General features: G+C 43.5%; 1 gene segment (V, D, J or C); it reads right to left on the bottom strand.

Moving 5' to 3' along the window:
* Positions 1-8320: 8320 nt before the first annotated feature.
* LOC111827189 lies at positions 8321-9270 on the bottom strand. The segment is given in 3 exon segments: positions 8321-8661; positions 8793-8943; positions 9265-9270. Coding segments are annotated over 3 exon segments (498 nt in total).
* Between the last annotated feature and the right edge of the window lie 11642 nt (positions 9271-20912).

The following is a 20912-nucleotide window of genomic DNA, read 5'->3' as shown; positions in this document are numbered from 1 at the left end:
GGTTGGCTCAGGAAAGGAGCAGCGGCAGGTGGCCTTCCCTCCTCAACAGCCTCCTTGTGACATGGTTGCTTCCCATAGGTGTCAGAGTCCACAAGTACATGAGACTGAAACCTTGCAGAGGAAGTGGAGGCAGAGAGAGCTGCTGAAAACAACCAGTGTGGATTCCAAGCTGCTTTTATCTTCTTTTCCCCTGACTCTGCTCTTTCACTATTTTTGTTATAAAGTCACCTATTCATTATTTACTGATTTGCCTGTTTAACCTGTCAATTTGCCTCCCCACTCTTCCCTTCCACCTCAGAGGATGAGTCATACAGCTTGGGGTATATCAATCATAGCTTTTACTGTACTTATGAAACCATGTAGCAGCTTTTTACATTAAAAAGTTAAATGTTGAATACACAAAAATTTATGTGTGGCAAATATGCAAGCGTCTAGGGAAACAATAAAATGAGTATGCTTCCCTGAACCAACCAGCTTAGGAAATAGATTACTGCTAACAATGTTTAAGCCTGTTTTATTCTTTCAGATTTCATTATTCTTTCTTCACCATTCCCAGGTAACCATAACCCTGAAGTTTGTATTATAATTCACTTGTTTTTCATTACAGGTTTTAGCACTTGTGTAAAAATCTATAAATTATATATTATTTAATGTTGTATGTCTTTGAAATTTCTCTAAGGGGGATCCTTCTGTTCATTTTTTTCGGTGACATGTTCATTTTTCATTCAATGCTCTGTGAAATTAAAATGATGCATATAATTTTAGATAATTATTTTTTAATAATATGTAGCATTTCATTCTATCCAGTCACTAGAATTTATCATCCACTCTTGCTTTGGTGTACACAGTTTCTCACCTGAAGTAACTGAAATATCTAACAATGCCTTCCCATGTGGGAAGATCTGTGCCTGCTCTTATGTAGGGTATTTCACAGAAATGTCCACATCACCCCCTAGTGGTCAAAGGAGTAAATTCATCCGATATCCTCTGATCGCTTACTGCCTTCACCTTCCCTGAAATGCTGAAGGAAGCAGGAGTCAGGTACCTTGGGTATCAGAGCAGAATTAGGGAACAAGCAGTCCTTGGTGTGGTAACCTGTGCATAACTAGTAACAATTCTATGCAACTAACAATTGCATAGAATTTTTACTAGTACTTAGTCACTCAATTACTCAGTTATCCCTCTAGTATTGATTGATGGCTGATCAGTATAATTTGCCTTTTCAACCTTTTCTAGCCAACGTTCAAGATGAATCTTAATCCCTCTCCTTAAATCTCTCTCCTAAGTCTTCTGCTCTTTTCTGTGTACATTCTAGCATCAAGGGACCCTATGCTCTTTCATTTTTCCAATTATGCTAAATGCCCGAATTTTTACCTCCCATCCTGATCCATTTTCTGAGTTCATGGCTTATACATAGAACTGCTTCCTTCACATTTCCAGTCAGACTGTGTCTCAGAGGCACCCCGTTCTCAAGTAAACCATGGTCTTCCTCCCATTTGGTCCCCTAATTCATCGAGCTGTGGCGGTCTTCTCCAGTCCTCCCTATCAATTGCTTTTCATGATAACCAATTACCAAGTTCTTTGATTTTACTTCTAACACATCTTTTAAATTTCTCATTTCCCTGTTTCTATCACCACCATCATCATTCTGGCTACGCTGTCACTTGCCTGGGCACCTGTATGAGCTAATTCTTTTCTCTGTACTATCTCTCGCCACACTGCCTGTTATTTTTAACACTGTAGGACAATTGAAAAACATGCATGTGCGTGCATGCGTGCACACACACACACACACACATAAAATAACAACAGACACTAATCTGATTACTACAGAAGTAAAATCCTTAAATGCTCAATGGCAGGTCAAAGGGTCTATGAGAATTCTCTGTATCTTCTGCTCAATTTTGCTGTGAACCTAAAACTTCTCTTAAAATTCTATGAAAAACAAAACCTCAATGACTCCTATTAAATTTTATGTTGAACACATTATATGTTTTGATAAGGTCATGAGTGGTCTGATGTGTAATGTCTGCCAACTTGCCTCCCATTTCACTTGTACTTTCACCCTTCCTCACTCTGCTCTTGCCACATGACTACATCATCCCATTCATTAAGCACACCAATTTCTTTCCTGCCTGAAACATTTTGCACTGGATCTTCCAACCATGAGCTATTCCCCATTCCATTTAATTAATTCCAGCTCTTTTTTAGGATTTGCCTCGTGTGTGTGTGTGTGTGTGTGTGTGTGTGTGTGTGTGTGTGTTGGGGAGATGGAGACATGGTCTTTCTCTTGCTCGGCTTGAGTGGCTCAGTTGGTTGAGGATCATTCTGTGCACCAAAAGATTGCTGGTTTGATGCCCTGTCAGAGCACATACCTGGGTTGAGGTTCAATCCCCAATCAGGGCATGTACAGAAGACAACCAAGTGATATTTCTCTCACATCGCTCTCTCTCTCTCTCTCTCTTTCTCTCTCTCTCTCTCTCTCTCTCTCTCTCTCTCTCTCTCTCTCTCTTTCCTCTTCTTCTTCCTCCTCTTCTCCTTCTCCTTCTCCTTCTCCTTCTCCTTCTCCTTCTCCTTCTCCTTCTCCTTCTCCTTCTTCTTCTTTCTATGTCCTTCAGTGAGGGGGAAAATAGAGTCTATCTCTTACTCCATCCTCCACCCATCACAAAGGTTAACTTGATTTCAAATACAACCTATTCTAGGGAGTAGAATATAAATCCAGAGCACAAAAAGAAAGTGCTACACTTTAAAAGAATTGGTCACTTATACCATGTGGGTTTTTATTTTGGTGGTACTAGTCCAAGGAGGATGGGACACAAATTTGGATTGGATAACATTCAGTGCTATTGCCGTATTCCCCTAAGATAACACATGTGGGCAGTGGGCTGTGTCGTTAACAGTCAGCTGGATTAGAAGAGGTGAGTTTGCACACAGCATCCCTCCCCACTAACTGACATGGGAATACCATGCTCCTAAGCCTAATGCAGAGGAGGAAAATACGTGACTGTTGAGAGGGGTGTGTTATCACTGGCAGGTTTCATGCCAGAACCTAAAATGCTCTTATCTTTCCCTTGCCATTGGTGAAAAAAGCAGTGGGATTATCTAAATATTTTACTAGCTTTCTTCTTGCAGCTGAAAATGCCAACAGAGTAGGAGCTGCAATTAAAATGGGACCCTGGTTTCAGTGGCAATGAACATAGTCTGAGACGAAGACACTGAAACCAGGTGGGTATTTAATCACCAGGAACAAAATGAACATGGTCATCATGCAGATATAATGCAGCAGCATGTCCACTGCTGAATTGGTTCCCATCTTATTCTGCTCATTTCTACGTAGGTCTGGGGCAAGGTCTTATTTCCACACCTTCATTTTCACACGTGGTTCTAAGTACCTACTCCCTGGTACTCAGTAGACAATGGTCTTTATCCTAATCTTGCACAAATTCTAATCCCTTAGGTATTTGTTTTAGTTTCTCTCCTGTTTTATCTAATTTGTATAGGGTTTGGTTAACCATAACCCTTGGTTCATAACACACAGGCATTATTGCTGATGCATGGTTATCCTTTGTTTAAAAATATAATAGGGACTTGTGAAACATCTTCCCCTAACTCTTCCAACAACATGCAAGGTAGACCTTGACAACATTTAAATTTAACTATGTGGTTCTCTCCATCCCATCTCCTGCCACTCCCCATCCAAGTCCTATTAAACACCACCCAGAATTTGTGTCATCATCATCATCATTCCTTGCCAGTGTGTGTTAGTAAATGTATGATAACCAGCTCTCTAGAGCAGCAGTTCTCAACCTGTGGGCCATGGCCCCTTTGGTGGTCGAACAACCCTTTCACAGGGGTCGCCTAAGACCATCCTTCATATCAGATATTTACATTACGGTTCATAACAGTAGCAACATTACAGTTATGAAGTAGCAACGAAAATAATTTTATGGTTGGGTCACAACATGAGGAAGTGTATTTAAAGGGCCAGAAGGTTGAGAACCACTGCTCTAGAGGAAATAAAACAAGACCTGATTTGTTGTGTCTGTTGATTACCATGGTGTAAATATTACCACTATGGCCCATTGACTTAAAACTACCAACATGTCACTGAAATTGGAGTTGGAAGAGATGTGTACAATCAGCAACTATGTGCTGGAAGCCAGTTCCAACAATAACTGTTTCTTGCTTTTAATATAATTTTATTGAATACTAGAGGCCCAATGCACAAAATTCATGCAAAAGTAGGCCTTCTTTTCCTCGGCTGCTGGCACTGGCTTTCCTCTGGCATCCAGGACCCTGGCTGGCTTCCCTCCAGCTGCCCGCCCGCACCAGGGACCTGGGCTGGCTTCCCTCTGGCCCTGGCTTTGTCCAGTCTAATTAGCATATTACCCTTTTATTATTATAGCTATGTGCAGTTATGAAAATTATTTTTTTAATTTAGTTGTTTTTAGCTTTATAAAAAGTGCATCATGCTTTACATAATCTTATCATGGTTAGTTTTTGCCCTGGTAATTTATATTATGTGGCTAAGATTCACCTTTAACATTGCTTATCACTGTAGTTCACTCCTTTTTACTGGTGTATCTAGTTTTCCATCACATGACTACCTTCTAGATTTAGTGGAATTTCTGGGTCATGGAATATAGGAATCATCAGCTATATGAGATAATGGCAAAGTGTTTCCAAATTATTTGTATCACTTATGCTCCCACCAGTAACCCTGTGGCTCCATACCCTCTCTAACAGTTCATATTTTTAAGCTTTTTCATATTTTGTTAATCAAATGGGTATAAACTTACATATCATAGTGCCTTAGTCAACATTTTACTGATCCCCAGTGAAGTTAATTATCTCCTCATCTGTTTACTGGTCATATATGTTTCTTCTATTAAATGGATATTACTATATTTTGCTTATTTTTTTTATTGAGTCATACAAGATTTATGGTCAATGCAATTTTTTGTTTTTTTCTAGCAAAGAATTTTTCTGAAGGGCTTACACTCACTGCTCCACTTATTTTTTTCATGGCTTCTGATAGAACTTTCTAGTTCTGTAAATAAGCCACGTTGGTCTAAACTCTTTTATATACTTCCTCTGCTCTTTCCCTCCTTTCACACCTTTCTCAAGAGCCAGTTCAACTAACGCCTTAGCTATGAAGGTCCTGCACGTAGACATACTAGTAGAGGGCACATGCCTTCCTTTGTACCCAGTCTTACCCTGGTCACTCATTAGTCAAAACACTACAAACTGTGCATCATCAACTTCTTTCACGAGTGCATCTCTCTGCTTGGCTGCCTTATGACTCTTTATCTCAAGGGCCTAGAGTGGTGACAAGATGGTGCTGAATTGTCTTGGGGAGCTGAATGTCAATATGATAGAAAATACAGTGTTTTATAGGAGCATTTAGAGATCTAGCTAGAGGATTATGTGCAGATCTAAGAGCATATGATTAACATATGGCAGAATTAGGGGAAAAATCCAGGTTTTATAATTTTTAAGCCCAATAATTTTTTCATGTTAATTGGCTATTTATTGGCCCAGCTCCATTCATATACTCAGATTCTGTCTCTCTCCTTTCCTCTTTCCTCTTTCCTCTTTTCTCTCTCTCTCTTTCTCTCTCTCTCTCCCCCCGCACAGATGTTTCCATCAGAGGAGCTGTGGTTTTCTCTCTGCACACCTCCTTCCACAGGGCTCCATGGGTTTGGTGGTGGGGAAGAGGGGCAAAGGTTCTTGCTTGGGCCTCTGATCTCTGCCCAGCGCTGTGTCACTAGCACCGCAGAGGTAGAAGCTGCTGTCTGCAGGATGGGCACTTGTCACCGTCAGAGTTGAGAATGTTAGATTCGGATGGATGATGGGAAACTTGGCCTCAGTAAAACCTTGTTCATATGTGACGGAGGAGCCCACATTGGAAGTCGCCATCAGTATGAGGCCCTGTTTGGGGAACTGACGATACCAAAACACAGTTGAGGCCTGAAGGTCTACAGGAAGGCACTGGATCTTCACAGAGGCTCCACTGATATGAATGGCCCTTCTTGGATGTTGAGAGACGAGAGCACCGAGCCCAGAGCCTGCTGAAACAGAGGTCAGAGAGATGAAGGAGGCCAGCATGGAACTCATGGCCTAGACCCCTCGCCTTTCTCCCAGCTCCCAGAGTCCTGTTTGTTTTGTAAAATCTTTCTGTCAGACTCCTTGGATCATAACCCCCCCGCCCAATCTACCCCCAATCTGGTCTGACTGGTGACTTCTCACTTTACTGTTTCCACTCCACAGCAGGTGTCCCCTCTCATTATGATCAGCACAAAAATCCACAATCTCTGGCTACCACTTCACTCATGCCAACACCTACACACACTCATTCAAGCTACTCAGATAATAAGGCTCATACAGGGCCCCAGAAGCAACAGAAGCAGTAGCATCTTCAGGTGCTGGCCTCACACCACAGGGCTCTCAAGGGAGGTGTGACCAGCTCCTCATCTTCATTCTTCCTTTCTACACCCCTAGGATGGATGTTACATAATCCCCAACATGCTCTCTTCTGCCCCCTGGTGGTAATCTGTGCCAATGATGCAAGTTTCCCTTGCTCTTTCTCCCTATCAGAGAACCATACACACACTGTTGAAAAGGGCCTTGGAAAAGTTCTCATTCAACTCCTAATGTTATAGAAGATACACTGAGACCTACATCAATTCAAGGATTAAAATGAGTATTTTAGACTTATTTAAGAAAATGGGTATATGTTTGTGTCATAAAGGGCATTATGGACAGTTCTTTACCTCTGTGTCATATCCTCAAAGTAACTAAGGTAAGTCCTGACAGTTAGTTTTTCTTCTTTATAATGCAAATACCTGCCTAAACTTTGACTGCTGAGGCGTCCACTTCAAATTTGGCTATCTTGAATAACACATGGCCAGATACAGGGGCTAGATAAAGAGCCAGGCAACAGGCAGCTTCTCCCTCCCTCTAGCCCCCCAGCCCCAGGCTCTTGGTTGATTTCAATAACTGACCACTTTGAGCTTTCTGCACTTTAAGTTCCTGCTTTATGTTTTAAATTCAACAACGAAGAGTGAGCCCATGAAAAACTAGGCCCCCACTCTCTACCCCAATAAAAGCTGAGGCTCTGGCCCATGTGTGCTGAGTCAATAAACCTGTGTCTTTTCAATGTTTCCTGAGGATTCTTGCTGAGGATGTCTTGCAGTCATAATAAGAACCACGATAATAACCAGCCACAATATTGGTTATCGGGAGGCTGAGCCCAGCGCACAACACTAAGACGACTCATGCTTGTTTATCTCCTAGTGGGTACTCTTGTGTTTGGCTTCTTTTATTCAACATTATGTTTATGAGATTCATCCATCTATGATTTTGAAAATAGTATTTAAATTTTTGCTATATTTTATTCTATTGGATAAATATAACACTGTTTCTCTATTGCATTATTGATGGACATTTGGGTATTTTCCAGTTTGAGGTCATGGTGAATAAAGCTGCTGGGATGGTAAGTTCTTTTCACATCCTTTTCTGTTTCCTCAGAATTCTGAATTATTTCTTGACTTAGTTAATATACAATTACAGATTGGCTTTCTGACTTGTCTAATTTACTACTGAGTACTTCCAGGATATTTTTGAATTCAGAAATTATGTTTCTTGTACCTAAGAAACATAACCACTCTTTGATTATATTTTTCTATAATTATTCTTTCTAGTTAATAGATGTGATGGCTTTTCATAACTTGTTATGGAAACATTTAGTGATATTTTAACTTTTTTGACTTTTATTTACTACAACAACTCTTACAGCTTGGTCATGGGAATGGGGATTATTAGGAAACTTTACAGCTAAAGGGTGCTTTTTAGTATCAGAAAAAAGTAAATGATTAAGATACTATAATAGGCTGCACAAATCTTAAGTGAACAGACAAGAGTTTTACAGTGGACACTTTTAAATCAAGTAAGATTTGCCTAGCCGGTATTGCTCAATTGGTTGAGCACCATCCCATGCACCAAAAGGCCCCTGGTTTGATTCCTGGTCAGGGCACATGCCCCCAGGTTTTGGGTTCAATCACCTGTTGGGGCACATGCCATAGGGAACCGATTGATGTTTCTCTCTCTCTCTCTCTCTCTCTCTCTCTCTTCATGATACAAATAGATAGATGGTAAATAGATAGATGTAGTTTTAAACCAACCTAGTGGATCACTGAAGTATCGTGCCATTCCACACAGCATGGTGATGGCAGCAGCTGCGTTGAGTGGCTGGTTGAGGTGGAAGAAAGTGGGCAAGGCTGGGTATTGAGCAGCGTGCCACCTGGCAGTGAAGCAGGGCTCAGACACGTTTGTGCACAGAGGGGAGGGGGCCGTGCTCCACTGTGTCTGCACTGCTGGCACAGAGATACACAGCTGTCTGGCTCTTTCGGGTGGATGTCACAGTGAGGGGAAAGAATGGCTTCTTCTCCCGAGAGGCGCGGTAGCCCTCTGCCAGGTCTCCCTGCTGAACGTCCTTCACAACTGTCGAGAAGTAGATCAGTCTCAGCCCTTGCCCTGGGTCCTGCCGGTACCAGTACATGGAGTCATGACTTAAGTTCTGTTCACAGTCCAGGGTCACATCTCGTCCTTCCTCTCTGAGCAGGTATTTTGGGGTCTGAGTGACGCCACTACGCACTGTGCCTATGGAAGACAGAGGACAGTTCTGGAAACAAAGCCCAAGAGGGTGCCTAGACTGCTGTTACGAGGGAAAGGCTTAGATCTGGAGCGTGGCACCTTCTGGACAGGAATTTGCTCCCTGAACCCAGACTCACCTGCTCCCAGGAGACAAAGGGCCATGCAGCACAGCATCTGGGCCATGGTGGGAAGGGGGTCTGCTTGGGCTCCAACCACTTGCAGGAAGACAAATGCAAGAAACTTAGCTCTGGGGATCCCTTGGCTCTGTGTGCAGAATTTGCCAGAAGGCTGGAATGGATAGTGGGAAAGGATCCTGGAGATATCCAGGGCGGGCTTCCTAATTTTTCAGATGAGGGGACAGAATGGAGACCTGAATTACTTGCACCCCATGCCCCCTTGTGCCTCCCTCTCTAACATCTGATGCTACCTGGCCTGAGTGGGCTGGCCTTCAGCAGAGTGTCACGCCATTGGCCGGCTGGTGATTCCTTCCTAGTCATGGTAGGGTTTGATCACTACAGCAGCCCTGTCAACACTGGTCACTCCAGAATGTGGATTTCATCTTTAACCCCATTGCTGCCATGGATATATTCTGCTCTAGATCCATCCTACGTTCATGCCAAGACCACCTTTCATTTGAGAACCTTCTCTCTGGCTGGTTTTATTTTTGTCACTTTTATTCTCTCAGAAGTTTCCCTGTTTCTCTTCAGTGCCCTAGCTAACTTCCATGTGAGTGCTCCTTGAGTATCTTTTAATGGATTCTTCATTTCTTAGATAATTTTGCTGCTTTCATTTCTTTTCGTTTCTCCCTGTTTTTGTCATTTCTGTTCCTAATTTTTGCACTTTTGGCTTCAGTTGGTTATCTTATCTTCAACGGCTTGCTTGCATATATCTGTTCAGAGTGGAGACTTCAGTTTTTCTTTTGACGCATGGTTGTTTTTCAGGGGAGGCAGTGGAAGGTGAGTTTTTCCCTCTCTCCTGTGGATGTTATGTTCCTTTTGTTCATTTTCATAATGTCGGGGTGTTTACAATATACCCAGCTTAATGGGATCCTTTTCCATTGTCCTGGCAAAGTCTGGTCAATTCAGTAAGTTTGTTTTCATGGGGGGTGGTCCCCTCTTATTTCATGATTCTCTCTTGTTTTGCAGGACTCTAAATTTTCCCTTATTTTTTCTTTTTTTCTCTTCACTCTCCAGTGGCCAGAGGACCTTTCTTCCTTCCCTTTTGACTTTTTTTCTTTCTCAGAAGCTTAATATTCAGCTGACCTTCTCTTAAATCCCATGCCTGGCACTTTAAATGGAGTGAGCTTAGACCCTCCTCTCTCCTGTTCAGCTCAGGTTTGACTCCAGGGTGACTCCTCAATGTAGTCACTGCCCCTCTCTGTGCCCCTGGCCGAGAGGGGAAGGACCACAGTGTGAAATAATTTCAGAAAATCAAAAGGCAGGAAACACAGCCGAGTAACAGGATTTGTACCCCTTCCTGGTGAGGGTGGACTCCTTTGGTACTTATGCACTTGAAATGACTGCATTCATCTGCCTCTTGATTTTCTGAAATTTTTTCACCAAAGCAAATGAAAAGAAACACTATACTCCGGATGCCCAACATTTGTTGAGTGATAAGATTTAAAAAAATATTCAATGAGATAACAAAGAGTTTAGATAATAGGTTTCTAATGACTCATCTTCTAAAGTCCAGGCAAATGTATTCAACTCTATTTTCACCATCTCTGGGATAGCCTACAGCTGGAGCTTTAAGTCCCAGCATCCCAGCTACCCAGGTGTTAGGCAACAAAACCAGGATGATTCCAGAATCATTCCGTATAAAAGCACAGTCCTTTGAGTATCACAAACCTGGTTTTATTTTCCCCCTCTCCCTCTCCCTCTCCCTCTCCCTCTCCCTCTCCCTCTCCTTCTCCCTCTCCCTCTCCCTCCCCCTCCCTCTCTCTCTCCCTTTCTCCCTCTCTCTCTCCCTTTCTCCCTCTCTCTCGCTCTCCATCTCTCCCAGTTTGAGAAAAACAACAACAACCCTGGAACCATGTTTTCTCATATTGAAAATAAAGACCACACTTCCTTTGCTTGATTATTTTGCTTTTTCACTAAAATTCAATATCTAAATCATGCAATGGAGAACTTGAAATAGAGTATGAAGTAAAGAAAGGAGAACTGTTAGTCAATAAATATTTAATCTGACAAATTATGTCACCTTTTGTGGATGACAGTCTTAGTTCATGAATATGGGCTGGGGGGTTCCTTGCTATTTCTACAGCCCTCCCCTATTCCCACCCTCACCCCGAAAAAAGCCTCACAGGTAATTTGTGCACTAGTCAGATGCCAGGTCCCTTCCTCAGCTGTGGCCTTCTCCCCACCCCCAGCTGGGGCTGTGTCAGGGCGGGGCCTGCAGGAGTTTGTGCCCTGGGAGGATGTGACTCTGAATTGGTGTGGACAAGGAGCTAGCACAGAAATACACTGCAGAGTCGCCCAGCTCTGCCAGCTGGATGTTAAAGAGGCTGGGCCCCTCTTTGGGAAATTCAGCCAAAAAGCGTTTTGTTGGCATTCCTGACTCGTCCAGGATTTCTCCTCTCCGGAGGTAAATCATGAATTTCAGCCCTTCCTGCAGGAGCTGCCGATACCAGTAGATGTAAATGTGGCCTTTCACTGGGTTGCAACTCAGGTTTGCCTCCTGTCCTCTCCCCAGGACCAGGCGTCTTGGATTCTGGGTGACGCTGCTGGCACTCGTGGGACCTCAGAGGAGAAGAGATGGCATGAGACAGAGTCCTGAGGGCAGAGAAGTTTGTAGCTTACAATGAAGCAACCCCAAGGCGAGTGCAAATAGCTTTGAAGTTGCCTGCGTTCATTTAAAAATTCACATGAATTTTGCTTTTTGGTCCATAATGAAATTTGTTTTATAGAAATGGCAATACCTTTCAGGAAATCTTTGGGCAACATGGAGGTCAGAGCATATTTGAGGCACAGCTAAAGAGCCACTGACAAAGGCCACTGATGCTGACCCGTTACCCAGAACTCACCTGCCCCCAGGAGCCAGAGGATCACCCAGCAGGGGAGTATGGTGCCCATGGCTGAGTTGGGCATGAGGGGAGTCCCTGGGCAGTGCAAAGAAGGGTGCTTCCTGCAGCTGCTCAGGGAGCTAGACCTCACAGCTGCCTCCCATGAGGTGGGTCTTCCTGTGACGTCACCATTTCTAATGGATCCTATTGTCTCTGGAGGTGATCTTGCATATCAGTTGAATGGGACATCCTTTTGCCTGAACTATACAAACATCCTGGCTTAGTATGTGTTACTATGGGGGCTAATGTGCAGGGAAAGCCAAGAGAGAGGAGTACAGTACCTTCATTATTGGTCCTTAGTTTAGGAATGATTAATTTTTACCGTATCCCTCCCCATTTTTTTCTTATCTTCTGTTTCTTTATTTTCACTTCATTGGCTCATGTTATCTTTCCATTTTCTGTTGCTGAGCAGAGGTAGTGACCAGATGTGATATCTAGGTTCCCAGGAAAGTGGAGACCAGGGTAACTGGGGAAAAATCAGACTGTTTCCTTCTTTCCTCCTTCACCTCAGTCATTTCAAGCATCTTGAGGAACTTTATTTTATGGTTTATAATTTATTTCTCTCATCTCTTGTTATTCTATGTGCATTTTTTTTGTTCATCCTCACTTGAGGATATTTTTTCCATTGATTTTTAAAGAGAGTAGAAGGGAGGGAGGGAGAGAGAGAAACATCAATGTGAGAGAGACATCGATTGGTTGCCTCCCACATGCATCACGACCGGGACCAGGAATGAACCTGCAACCCAGGTACCTGCCCTTGACCGGGAATCAAACCCAAGACCCTTTGTTTTGTGAGCTGATGTTCTAACCACTGAGAAACACTAGCCGGGGCTGCAAAATTCGAGCTCTCCCTCTCACCTTGTGTCCCTAGATACTATTTGTCTTCCTGTATTATTCTCTTTAATCACGATGGGTTACTGATGTTTGAGGGGTCTTCCTTCCTTAATCTTTCCACATTGAATAAACATTATGTGAAAAGAAGGCATAGTGAAAAGAAGATTCAAAGAAAAAAAAGTCAAAGCAAAAAAAAGGCACCCTATTAGAGGAGATGCAACCTATACATCTAGAACCCGCTAGGCTTTGAGTAATAAATAAGATCTATCAACCTTTAGTGTCTCAGTAATGGCTCAAGGCCTTGCCTTATTAATAGCAGGACCCCAAGGCCTCCCTAAAAAGCTCTCATTATTTTGGGAGGAATTCAGCAGTTTTCCCCAAATATATACTCAATCAAAAGGCAGCTGCCAACATCGCTTGGAGTCAGCACAGTTATCTCTCCTGGAAATACTCTAAATTCTCATGAATGCTTTTTTAGAACAATATATTTTTATTGGTTTCAGAGAGGACGGGAGAGGGAGAGAGAGATAGAAACATCAATGATGAGAGAGCATCATTTGCCTCTTGCACATACCACACTGGGGATCAAGCCCGCAACCTGGGCAATTGAACTATGACCCCCTAGTTTCTAGGTCGACATTCAATCACTGAGTCAAGCCAGCTGGGCTGCTCACGAATGCTTTTGATGAAAACACCATCAGTGGGCGCCCATGCCTGTCCCAAGGGACGTTTCCTTGGTGCTGTTAGAACCACTAATGCTCAGGCTGCCAGGGCAGTGTTGGAGTTTACACAGATGTGGGGACATGAGTTGTCTCATCATCTCTGAGGTGATGTTGTTACTTAGGCCCAAAGCAACCCTTCTTATCAGCAGAATCTAGCCAAGCAACTTGTGAATAGTTCCGTCAGTTTCTGACTGGTTACCAGTCAAAGGGGTTAGATAAGGACAGATGCCTTACCACGCGATTTTACTCTCTACTCCTCGTTATTGCATGTTCCAAATAAACCTCTCTCTGTCTTAGCTAGATCAAACATTGTGATGAGTACGCAACAGATGCAGGCAGCAAAGCATTGTGTTGGAATCTACAATGGTCATATAGTTTATTGTCCACATTGGGGCCCTTTAAATGTGAAAGAGGGTGCTATTCATAATGATGCCAGGACAGTAGGCCTGAACCAGGAGGGCCATGGTAAAGCCTTTGATCACCTTACAAAGATGACTTTCTGACACGCTCCTTTCCTGCCATCTGGCGGCAGTGTGGGAGATTGCAAGGAATGAATATGTACCATTTTCTACAGGAATGATGTATAATGTCTCTCCCAACCAGATGCTCTCTGGATCCATGTGATCTACATGTCCAATATGCTCAGTTATTGCCAGATGGTCGTGGCATGCCTTCCACAGCAATTCCTGATGGTCACGCGGGAAAAACAGAGCTCTATCCTGAGAATAGTCTTGTCGGACCTTAGAGACCAAATAGTGCAAGTCTCATATTTTAAAAAGGAGAAACACCGAGTCCCAGAGAGCTGAGAGCACTTGTCTTACAGCTAAAAAAATTTAAAAATTCAGAGTTGATTAGGAAGCAGGTTTCCTGACTTCGATTCCAGTGTCTGTGGCACTGAAGCAGCTGAGTGTTTGAATTTATGAAATAAAAGTCCATGCTCCTTGGGCAACTGTGCGAGGATCTGAAGTTTGAATTTCCTGGAATAATCCTGGAGTGAGGGTCATTTACCAGTGTTTTTTCTTTCTTCCCCTTCCCCTTCCCTTTGAGAGGTTTGTGGTATCTGCACTCCCACAGTTATTCCCATTTAGTCACTGCCCTGAGGGCGTGGCAGTCTTGTGAGGAGGCACCCGTGGGAAAAGGAGGTAACACACCTGTAGTCAGTATTCTGTTGTTCCACAGAAAACTCAGCGCATCTGTGGGGTACATCGATGGGGCGAGACTGCAGGGGGGATGTGTTTGAGCTTAAATCAGTAGGAAATTCTCAGTGTTTTGGTCATGTCAACCTCAGATATCTGGTCTCCGTTCTTGAACATTTTTTATTGGGAGGCTGTATTTATAAACTTGGAACCCACAGACTGCCCGATTCTGCATTATTCTGTAGGAATTTGAGAAGCCCAGAAGCATGCCCACCACAATCATTGAAGGGATAAGTTACCGTCTTGCTCTCTCCTGGTAGCAGCTGGAGATGCCTCAGTCAATCTGGTTTTTCCTTCTGAGGCAAGAAGATGAGGAAGGGATCTTTTCAAGTGCCTTCCTGGAGTTTGGGAAGAGTAAGAAGCTGGCCAGCAAGGTTGAGCCCTAGAGAGGAGTGACTCAGCCTCCCTGTGCCAGCACCACCAAGGCACAGAGATACGGAGCTGAGCCTCCCAGCTCTGTGGCCTGGACCTTCAGGGTGCAATAGCTTCCATTTTGTCTTTCAATTGAGAATCATTCCTTGGGCATCCCAGTGTTTTGCTATTGGGAGGAAATCAGAAATTTCATTTCCTGCCTGAGGTTTTGTCGATACCAGTAAACAAATATGTAACTAGAAATTGGGTCACATCTCAGAATCACCCCCTGTCCCATTTTTGTGATGTTGTAGCTGGGAGTCTGGCTGCTTCAGGGTTGGAGAAGAGAGAAGCCACAGAGAGTGAAGTAGCCCAAGGAAAACATCTTCTACCCAAATTCCCATGCACTCCCCAGCTCTCCCACCCCCAGGAGACAGAGGGTCACTCAGCAGAGAAGCCTGGTGTCCATGGCAAGATCAGCAGGGGATGAGGCTTTTCCAGCAATAGGTTCTGATGCACAGCAGCAAAGAGTTCCCTTGGCCCCACAGGGTGGGATCTGGCCATGACATCATAGTCCCTGGCAAAGCCCACAGCCTCAGAGCACCTTCTGCAGGAGAGGGAGAATCCTTGGTCCAAATGTGTGTTTATTTTGATGCATGGGTAATGTCAACTGGCTCCAACTCATGCCAAGGTTCTCAGGGAAGTTTAAGTTTAAGGAAAACATAAGAGGAAGTGGGAAAGGGAAAAATAATAAGTAGAAAGATAAAGAGCAAGAAGAAAATGGTTGAACACTACACTAGGATTGTAATTTATCAATGTCATAAAGTTCTCTTGGCAAAATTCTCAAATGTTACCATGAACAAAAATCACCAGGGGTGTGGCAAAATTACATCTATTCCGATAGCCCACCCCCAGAAGGTCACACTCTGAATTCTTACCCAGTCCCAGAGCCTACCTGTTTAACCTACACCTCAGGTGATACTGAGGCTTGCTGCCTCAGACCACACTTAAACATTTTTTGAGTAGAGACTTTTAATAGGCCACACTTAAACATTTTTTGAGTAGAGACTTTTAATAGGCCACACTAACAAAAAAAGGCCACTTAGTGTATTGAACTGGAATATTTAATAGATAGATTTAGGTTCTGGAAACTTCATTTAAAAAAGAATAGATGGCCCTGGCCGTATGCTTCAGTTGGCCAGGCATCATCCCATGCACCAAAAGGTGAAAGGTTGGTGGTTTGATTTCCAGTCAGAACACATGCCTGAGTTGTGGGCTCAATCCCCAGTAGAGGGTGTACAGAAGACAGTTGATCAATGTTATGCTCTCAAGTTGATGTTTCTCTTTCTCTCCCTTCCTCTCTGTTTAAATTTCAATAAAATGTATTTTTAAAAAGAATAGATAGCCCTGGTGGGTGTGGCTCAGTTGGATGGAGCGTCATCATTGTCTCATACACCAAAAAGTGGCAGGTTCAATTCCTGGTCAAGGCACATGCATAGATTGTGGGTTCCAACCTGCTTGGGGTGTGTTTGGGAGGCAATCGATTGATGTTTTTTTCTCTCTCTCTCTCTCTCTCTCTCTCTCTCTCTCTCTCCTGCCTTCCTCCCTCTAAAATCAATTAAAAATAAATAAATAAAATAAAAGAATAGAGGAAAACATGAAAACTAATTGAAAACAATTTGAATAAAGCTGAGAGAAGAGAAATTTCAGCAGAGATGCAAAAGTAAGTCTTTGTTCTAGTAAATATATAATTTCTTTTAAATCCTCACCCAAGGACATGCTAAAAGAGAGGAAGGAGTGGGGGGGGGGGGGGTAGAGAAACATTGGCTGCCTTCTGCATGAACCCTGACTGGGGATCAAACCCGCATTCCAGGCAGATGCCCTGACCAGGAATTAAACCTGCCACCTTTTGGTGTATGGGACGATGCTTAACCAAGCCACTCGACTTGGCATAAGTATATCATTTTACTCTTTAGGAGGATAATTTCACACGAATGGAAATAGTCCAAGAAAAAGCTGAGAATAGCATTCAAAGGAGTGACTCCTCTGTGAGGAAAGCAGAGTGGGGGTCACCAAGACTGGATTTGGAGAGGAACAAAAATGGACACTGAGAAGCACTCACTCTTGAGCCCTGAAAAGAGACTTAAAACAAGAAGCCATAACATGAGATAGACCATAAAGGTGAGAGCTTCTATTTCAAGGGGTCAGAATGAAAAGAAGTGAATTTGGACTTCTGGGAGTAGGACAGCTAGGTTTAGCTTATATTGAAATAAGAACAGATGGGACTAGAAAGAGTATATAAACTTCTCTAAAACAGAGTAGTAGGTAATATAGAAATGACCAGTTTGTAAACAGAATGGAGCATCAAATTTTAGCAGAGCTACTTTGAACTCTGTATCTGCTCTAAGTAATGGAGTCACCTCCCTAAGTGGGGTTAATGCCAGAATGCCTTCTTGCTGGTGAATGCATTGTTCCTCATTACAATTTGGATCACATCCCTGAGGGTTTTTCCTTTGTCTGCATCAACTTTCAATAGGTATTTTGTCACTGAGAACAGATTAGTCTGTCACTTCCCTGGGCTCCATAAACACCAATTAGTGACTTTGTAGAGTCTAAAATTGTCATACTTAAAACTGACATGTTTTGTGCATTACCTGGATTTAACTTAAAAAGAAATTCACCAGAGTCTTTACTTGGTCTGACATTATTCTAAAAACTGAGGATTTACTAGTAATTGACTCTCTAATTCCTTCTTTTTTCCTAGGTTCTCTGTGTCCAGCAAATGTATTAATCATCCTTCATTCCCCACTTGTGATGGGTACCCATTGGGTGTCCTGGCCCCTAGTTAGGGAATGCCTCTCTTTGAAACCCTTGATCCATAAGGTCAAAGTGGCAGGTCCCAAGCTGCCATGTTGTTCAAAATAACCCACCCTCTTGGCTAAAAGTGAGTTTTCCAAGAGCATGTTCTTCAGTAAACAGGATCTTTTTTGTTTTGTTTTGTTTTCTAGATTTCTAATCTAGCATGAAAGGAAGTCATGTTGGTCCTTCTCAATGTGGCTGAAGGGCTGACGTCTGAATCTATGATCTTCTACCCACTAGGAGATCTAAGAAAGGGAGAAGACTATTAATAACAAGGAAGAGTATGGGGCCAACAGGGTGGGAAAGCAAGTGAGTTGTCAAATTAGCCTTGTGATGATTCTAGGACTTCCTTCCAGTTTGTTCTTGAGAAATTTCTATGTTCTTGTTTTGGTTCCATGAGATACATATTTAGCCTTACAACAATTTCCCCTTTGGCATAAGCTGGCTCTAGTTAGCTTTTGTTATTTCGTTTCAACCTAGTATACCACCAGCTTCCTGAGCTGGGCCCAGCATGAGTTCGTGCACTAAGGTTCGCTAATATTTAACACTGTGTGTTCACTGCTGGCACACAGATACATGGCTGAGTCCTGCAGCTCTGTACCGTAGATCTCCAGGATACAGGCTGAGTTCTGGGGACACTCAGCTGAAAATCTTTCCTTGGGCATCTCTGCTTCAAGGACGTTTTTGTATTGAAAGGAAACCAGGAACTTGAACTCTTTCTTCAGGATCTGTTGATACCAGAAAACATAATCGTGCCCCTTCTTGGGGACACAATACATTTTCACATTTCGTCCTTTCCCTTTGATCAGGTGTCCTGGAGTCTGGGTGACTTCTGCAACAATGAAGCCTGTGAAGAAAGCAGACAGAAATTGGAGACTTAGCCCATGAGGGACTCTGATGACATAGATGGAGGCTTAGAACAGGGAGCTGACAATTTCAGAACAGGGACTGACCTGCACACAGGAGACAAAGGACCATGGAGCGCATGGCAGAATGAGGACACGAACAGAGTCAGGTGTTTCCTCTTAGGCTATCTTGTCCCCCGTAAGCAACTACTCTGTGACGTGATCACTTCATAGAACCCAATAGTCTTTGTATGAAGATACCACCCCCCGCCCAGCACCCACTCAGGGAGAGCAGGGAATCACTCTCAGAGAAGTGGGCCACTGTCCCTGCCCCTCACTCTGGAGCTGGGGTGCAGAGTTCTGTCCGTGGAGAGAGGCAGGCCACAGGAGTGCTTGACTTGGACTTAAGGAGCTGCCAGGCCTTACTGACCTTTTCTTACGATTATACTGCAACCTATGTCCTCCTTTTCTTCCTTCATTGCTCCTTTCTTTTCTTTTTTTATTTTTAATTATGTTTTTTTTAAATATATTTTATTGATTTTTTTACAGAGAGGAAGGGAGAGGGATAGAGAGTTAGAAACATCGATGAGAGAGAAACATCGATCAGCTGCCTCCTGCACACCCCCCACTGAGGATGTGCCTGCAACCAAGGTACATGCCCTTGACTGGAATCGAACCTGGGACCCTTTAGTCCCTAGGCTGACACTCTATCCACTGAGCCAAACCGGTCAGGGCTTAATTATGTTTTTATTGATTTCGGAGAAAAAGGGAGAAGGAGAGAGAGATAGAAACATCAGTGATGAGAGAGAATCATTGATCGGCTACGTCCTGCATGCCCCCTACTGGGGATCGAGCCCACAATCTGGGCCATGCCCTGACCAGGAATTGAATCATAACTTCCTGGTTCATGGGTCGATCCTCAATCACTGAGCCACACCAGCCAGGCCTTAATTTTTCCCTCCCTTTCTCCTTCCCTCTCTCCTCATGAGGGTCAGATTTGCATCATGGTCTGATGGTTCTCTCAGCCTCCTCAGCTTCCTTCCCATTTTCTCTCACAGGCATTTTCTAACCCAGGCTTGGCATCTAATTCTTGGAGGACCTTAGTTAATGCATATAGAGCAAACTCTAGGAATTTTAATGTATCTGAAATTTTAATATATCTTACAAGGCCCCACATCTAGCTTTTGATATGAGTCCTATCTGTGCCACTTAAATAGTTCATAGATTTACATCAGGCAAAATAGTTAGACGTGTTATGAATAATGCATGCCCCAGGCAATACATGTCTCTTAATCTGGAACAAGTTCTCAGCAGTTCTAATTCTCCTTACTTGATAAGAAACCTGTGAGATGGTCTCCACATGCCTATGAGGGCACATTCTTCTCCTTAGGGAGAGGATTCACGGGAGGGGTCTACTTCTTGTCTGGGCCTGCCCTTTAACATATTGCTAAGTCTCCAACTTAGATTAAAAAACAACAACAATAACAATGTCACTATTTTTCTACTGAAGAGAACAGAATGGGTGATTAAAGTGATTGTGGGAAAACACCACAAACTGAATGTCAGGTGCGGATAACCATCTTTCCACTCTTGGTTTAACTGTCAATGGTTTTTGTAGGTTTAGGCCCAGCTTCCAACTGCAAAGGAGATAATGACAGCCATAAACCCACTTCCTATTGCTGTTGTGTGTGTGTGTGTGTGTGTGTGTGTGTGTGTGTGTGTGTGTGTGTGGCGGGGGCGTGTCTAGAGAGGGCTCTTGGATCTGGAAACAGGTTTATGAGCAGAGAGGAGGTAACGCTCTAGCTCTGTGTACTTGCTGCTGGCACAGAGATACACTGCGGAGTCCCCCAAGCCTGGTGATCGGATACCCAGAGAACAGAAGGAAGTATTAGGCCGGCTGGGTTGGAAGTTGTCCGAGGTGTCTGTTTCATTGTTAAAATCCTGATCATAGTAGTAGAACAGCAGCTTTGGGGCTTGGCTCAGCTTCTGTTGGTACCAGTACATAAGCTCATGATTTAGGCCCTGAGAGCAACTCAGGGTCACTGGTTTTCCCATCCTGGTAACCTGGTATCTTGGGTTCTGGGTGACTATGGCACCCATGTAACCTGCAGAAAAAGAAGAAACATGTAGAGACAAGAGGGAAACTCATGTTGCTGCCATAAAAGAAAGGCACAAAACTGAGGACATCATAGCTTTAATAAAAACTGTGCTTCTGACCAGGACTCACCTACTCCAAGGAGACAAAGGGCCACACAGTGGAGAAGCCTGGGACCCATGGCAGGGCCAGAACAGGAATGGGGCATCTGTCTGTTCCACACTCTGATCTCTGGGTTGAGAGGTGGGAGCTCTGAGAGTCCATGGTCTCTGATAGGTCGGTCTACCTGTGATG

This window comes from Myotis lucifugus, unplaced genomic scaffold (assembly GCF_000147115.1).
Source record: "Myotis lucifugus unplaced genomic scaffold, Myoluc2.0 scaffold_141, whole genome shotgun sequence".
NCBI classification, from domain to species: domain Eukaryota; kingdom Metazoa; phylum Chordata; class Mammalia; order Chiroptera; family Vespertilionidae; genus Myotis; species Myotis lucifugus.
The sequence above is the reverse complement of the archived record's forward strand: the minus strand, read 5'-3'. Positions and strand labels throughout refer to the sequence as shown.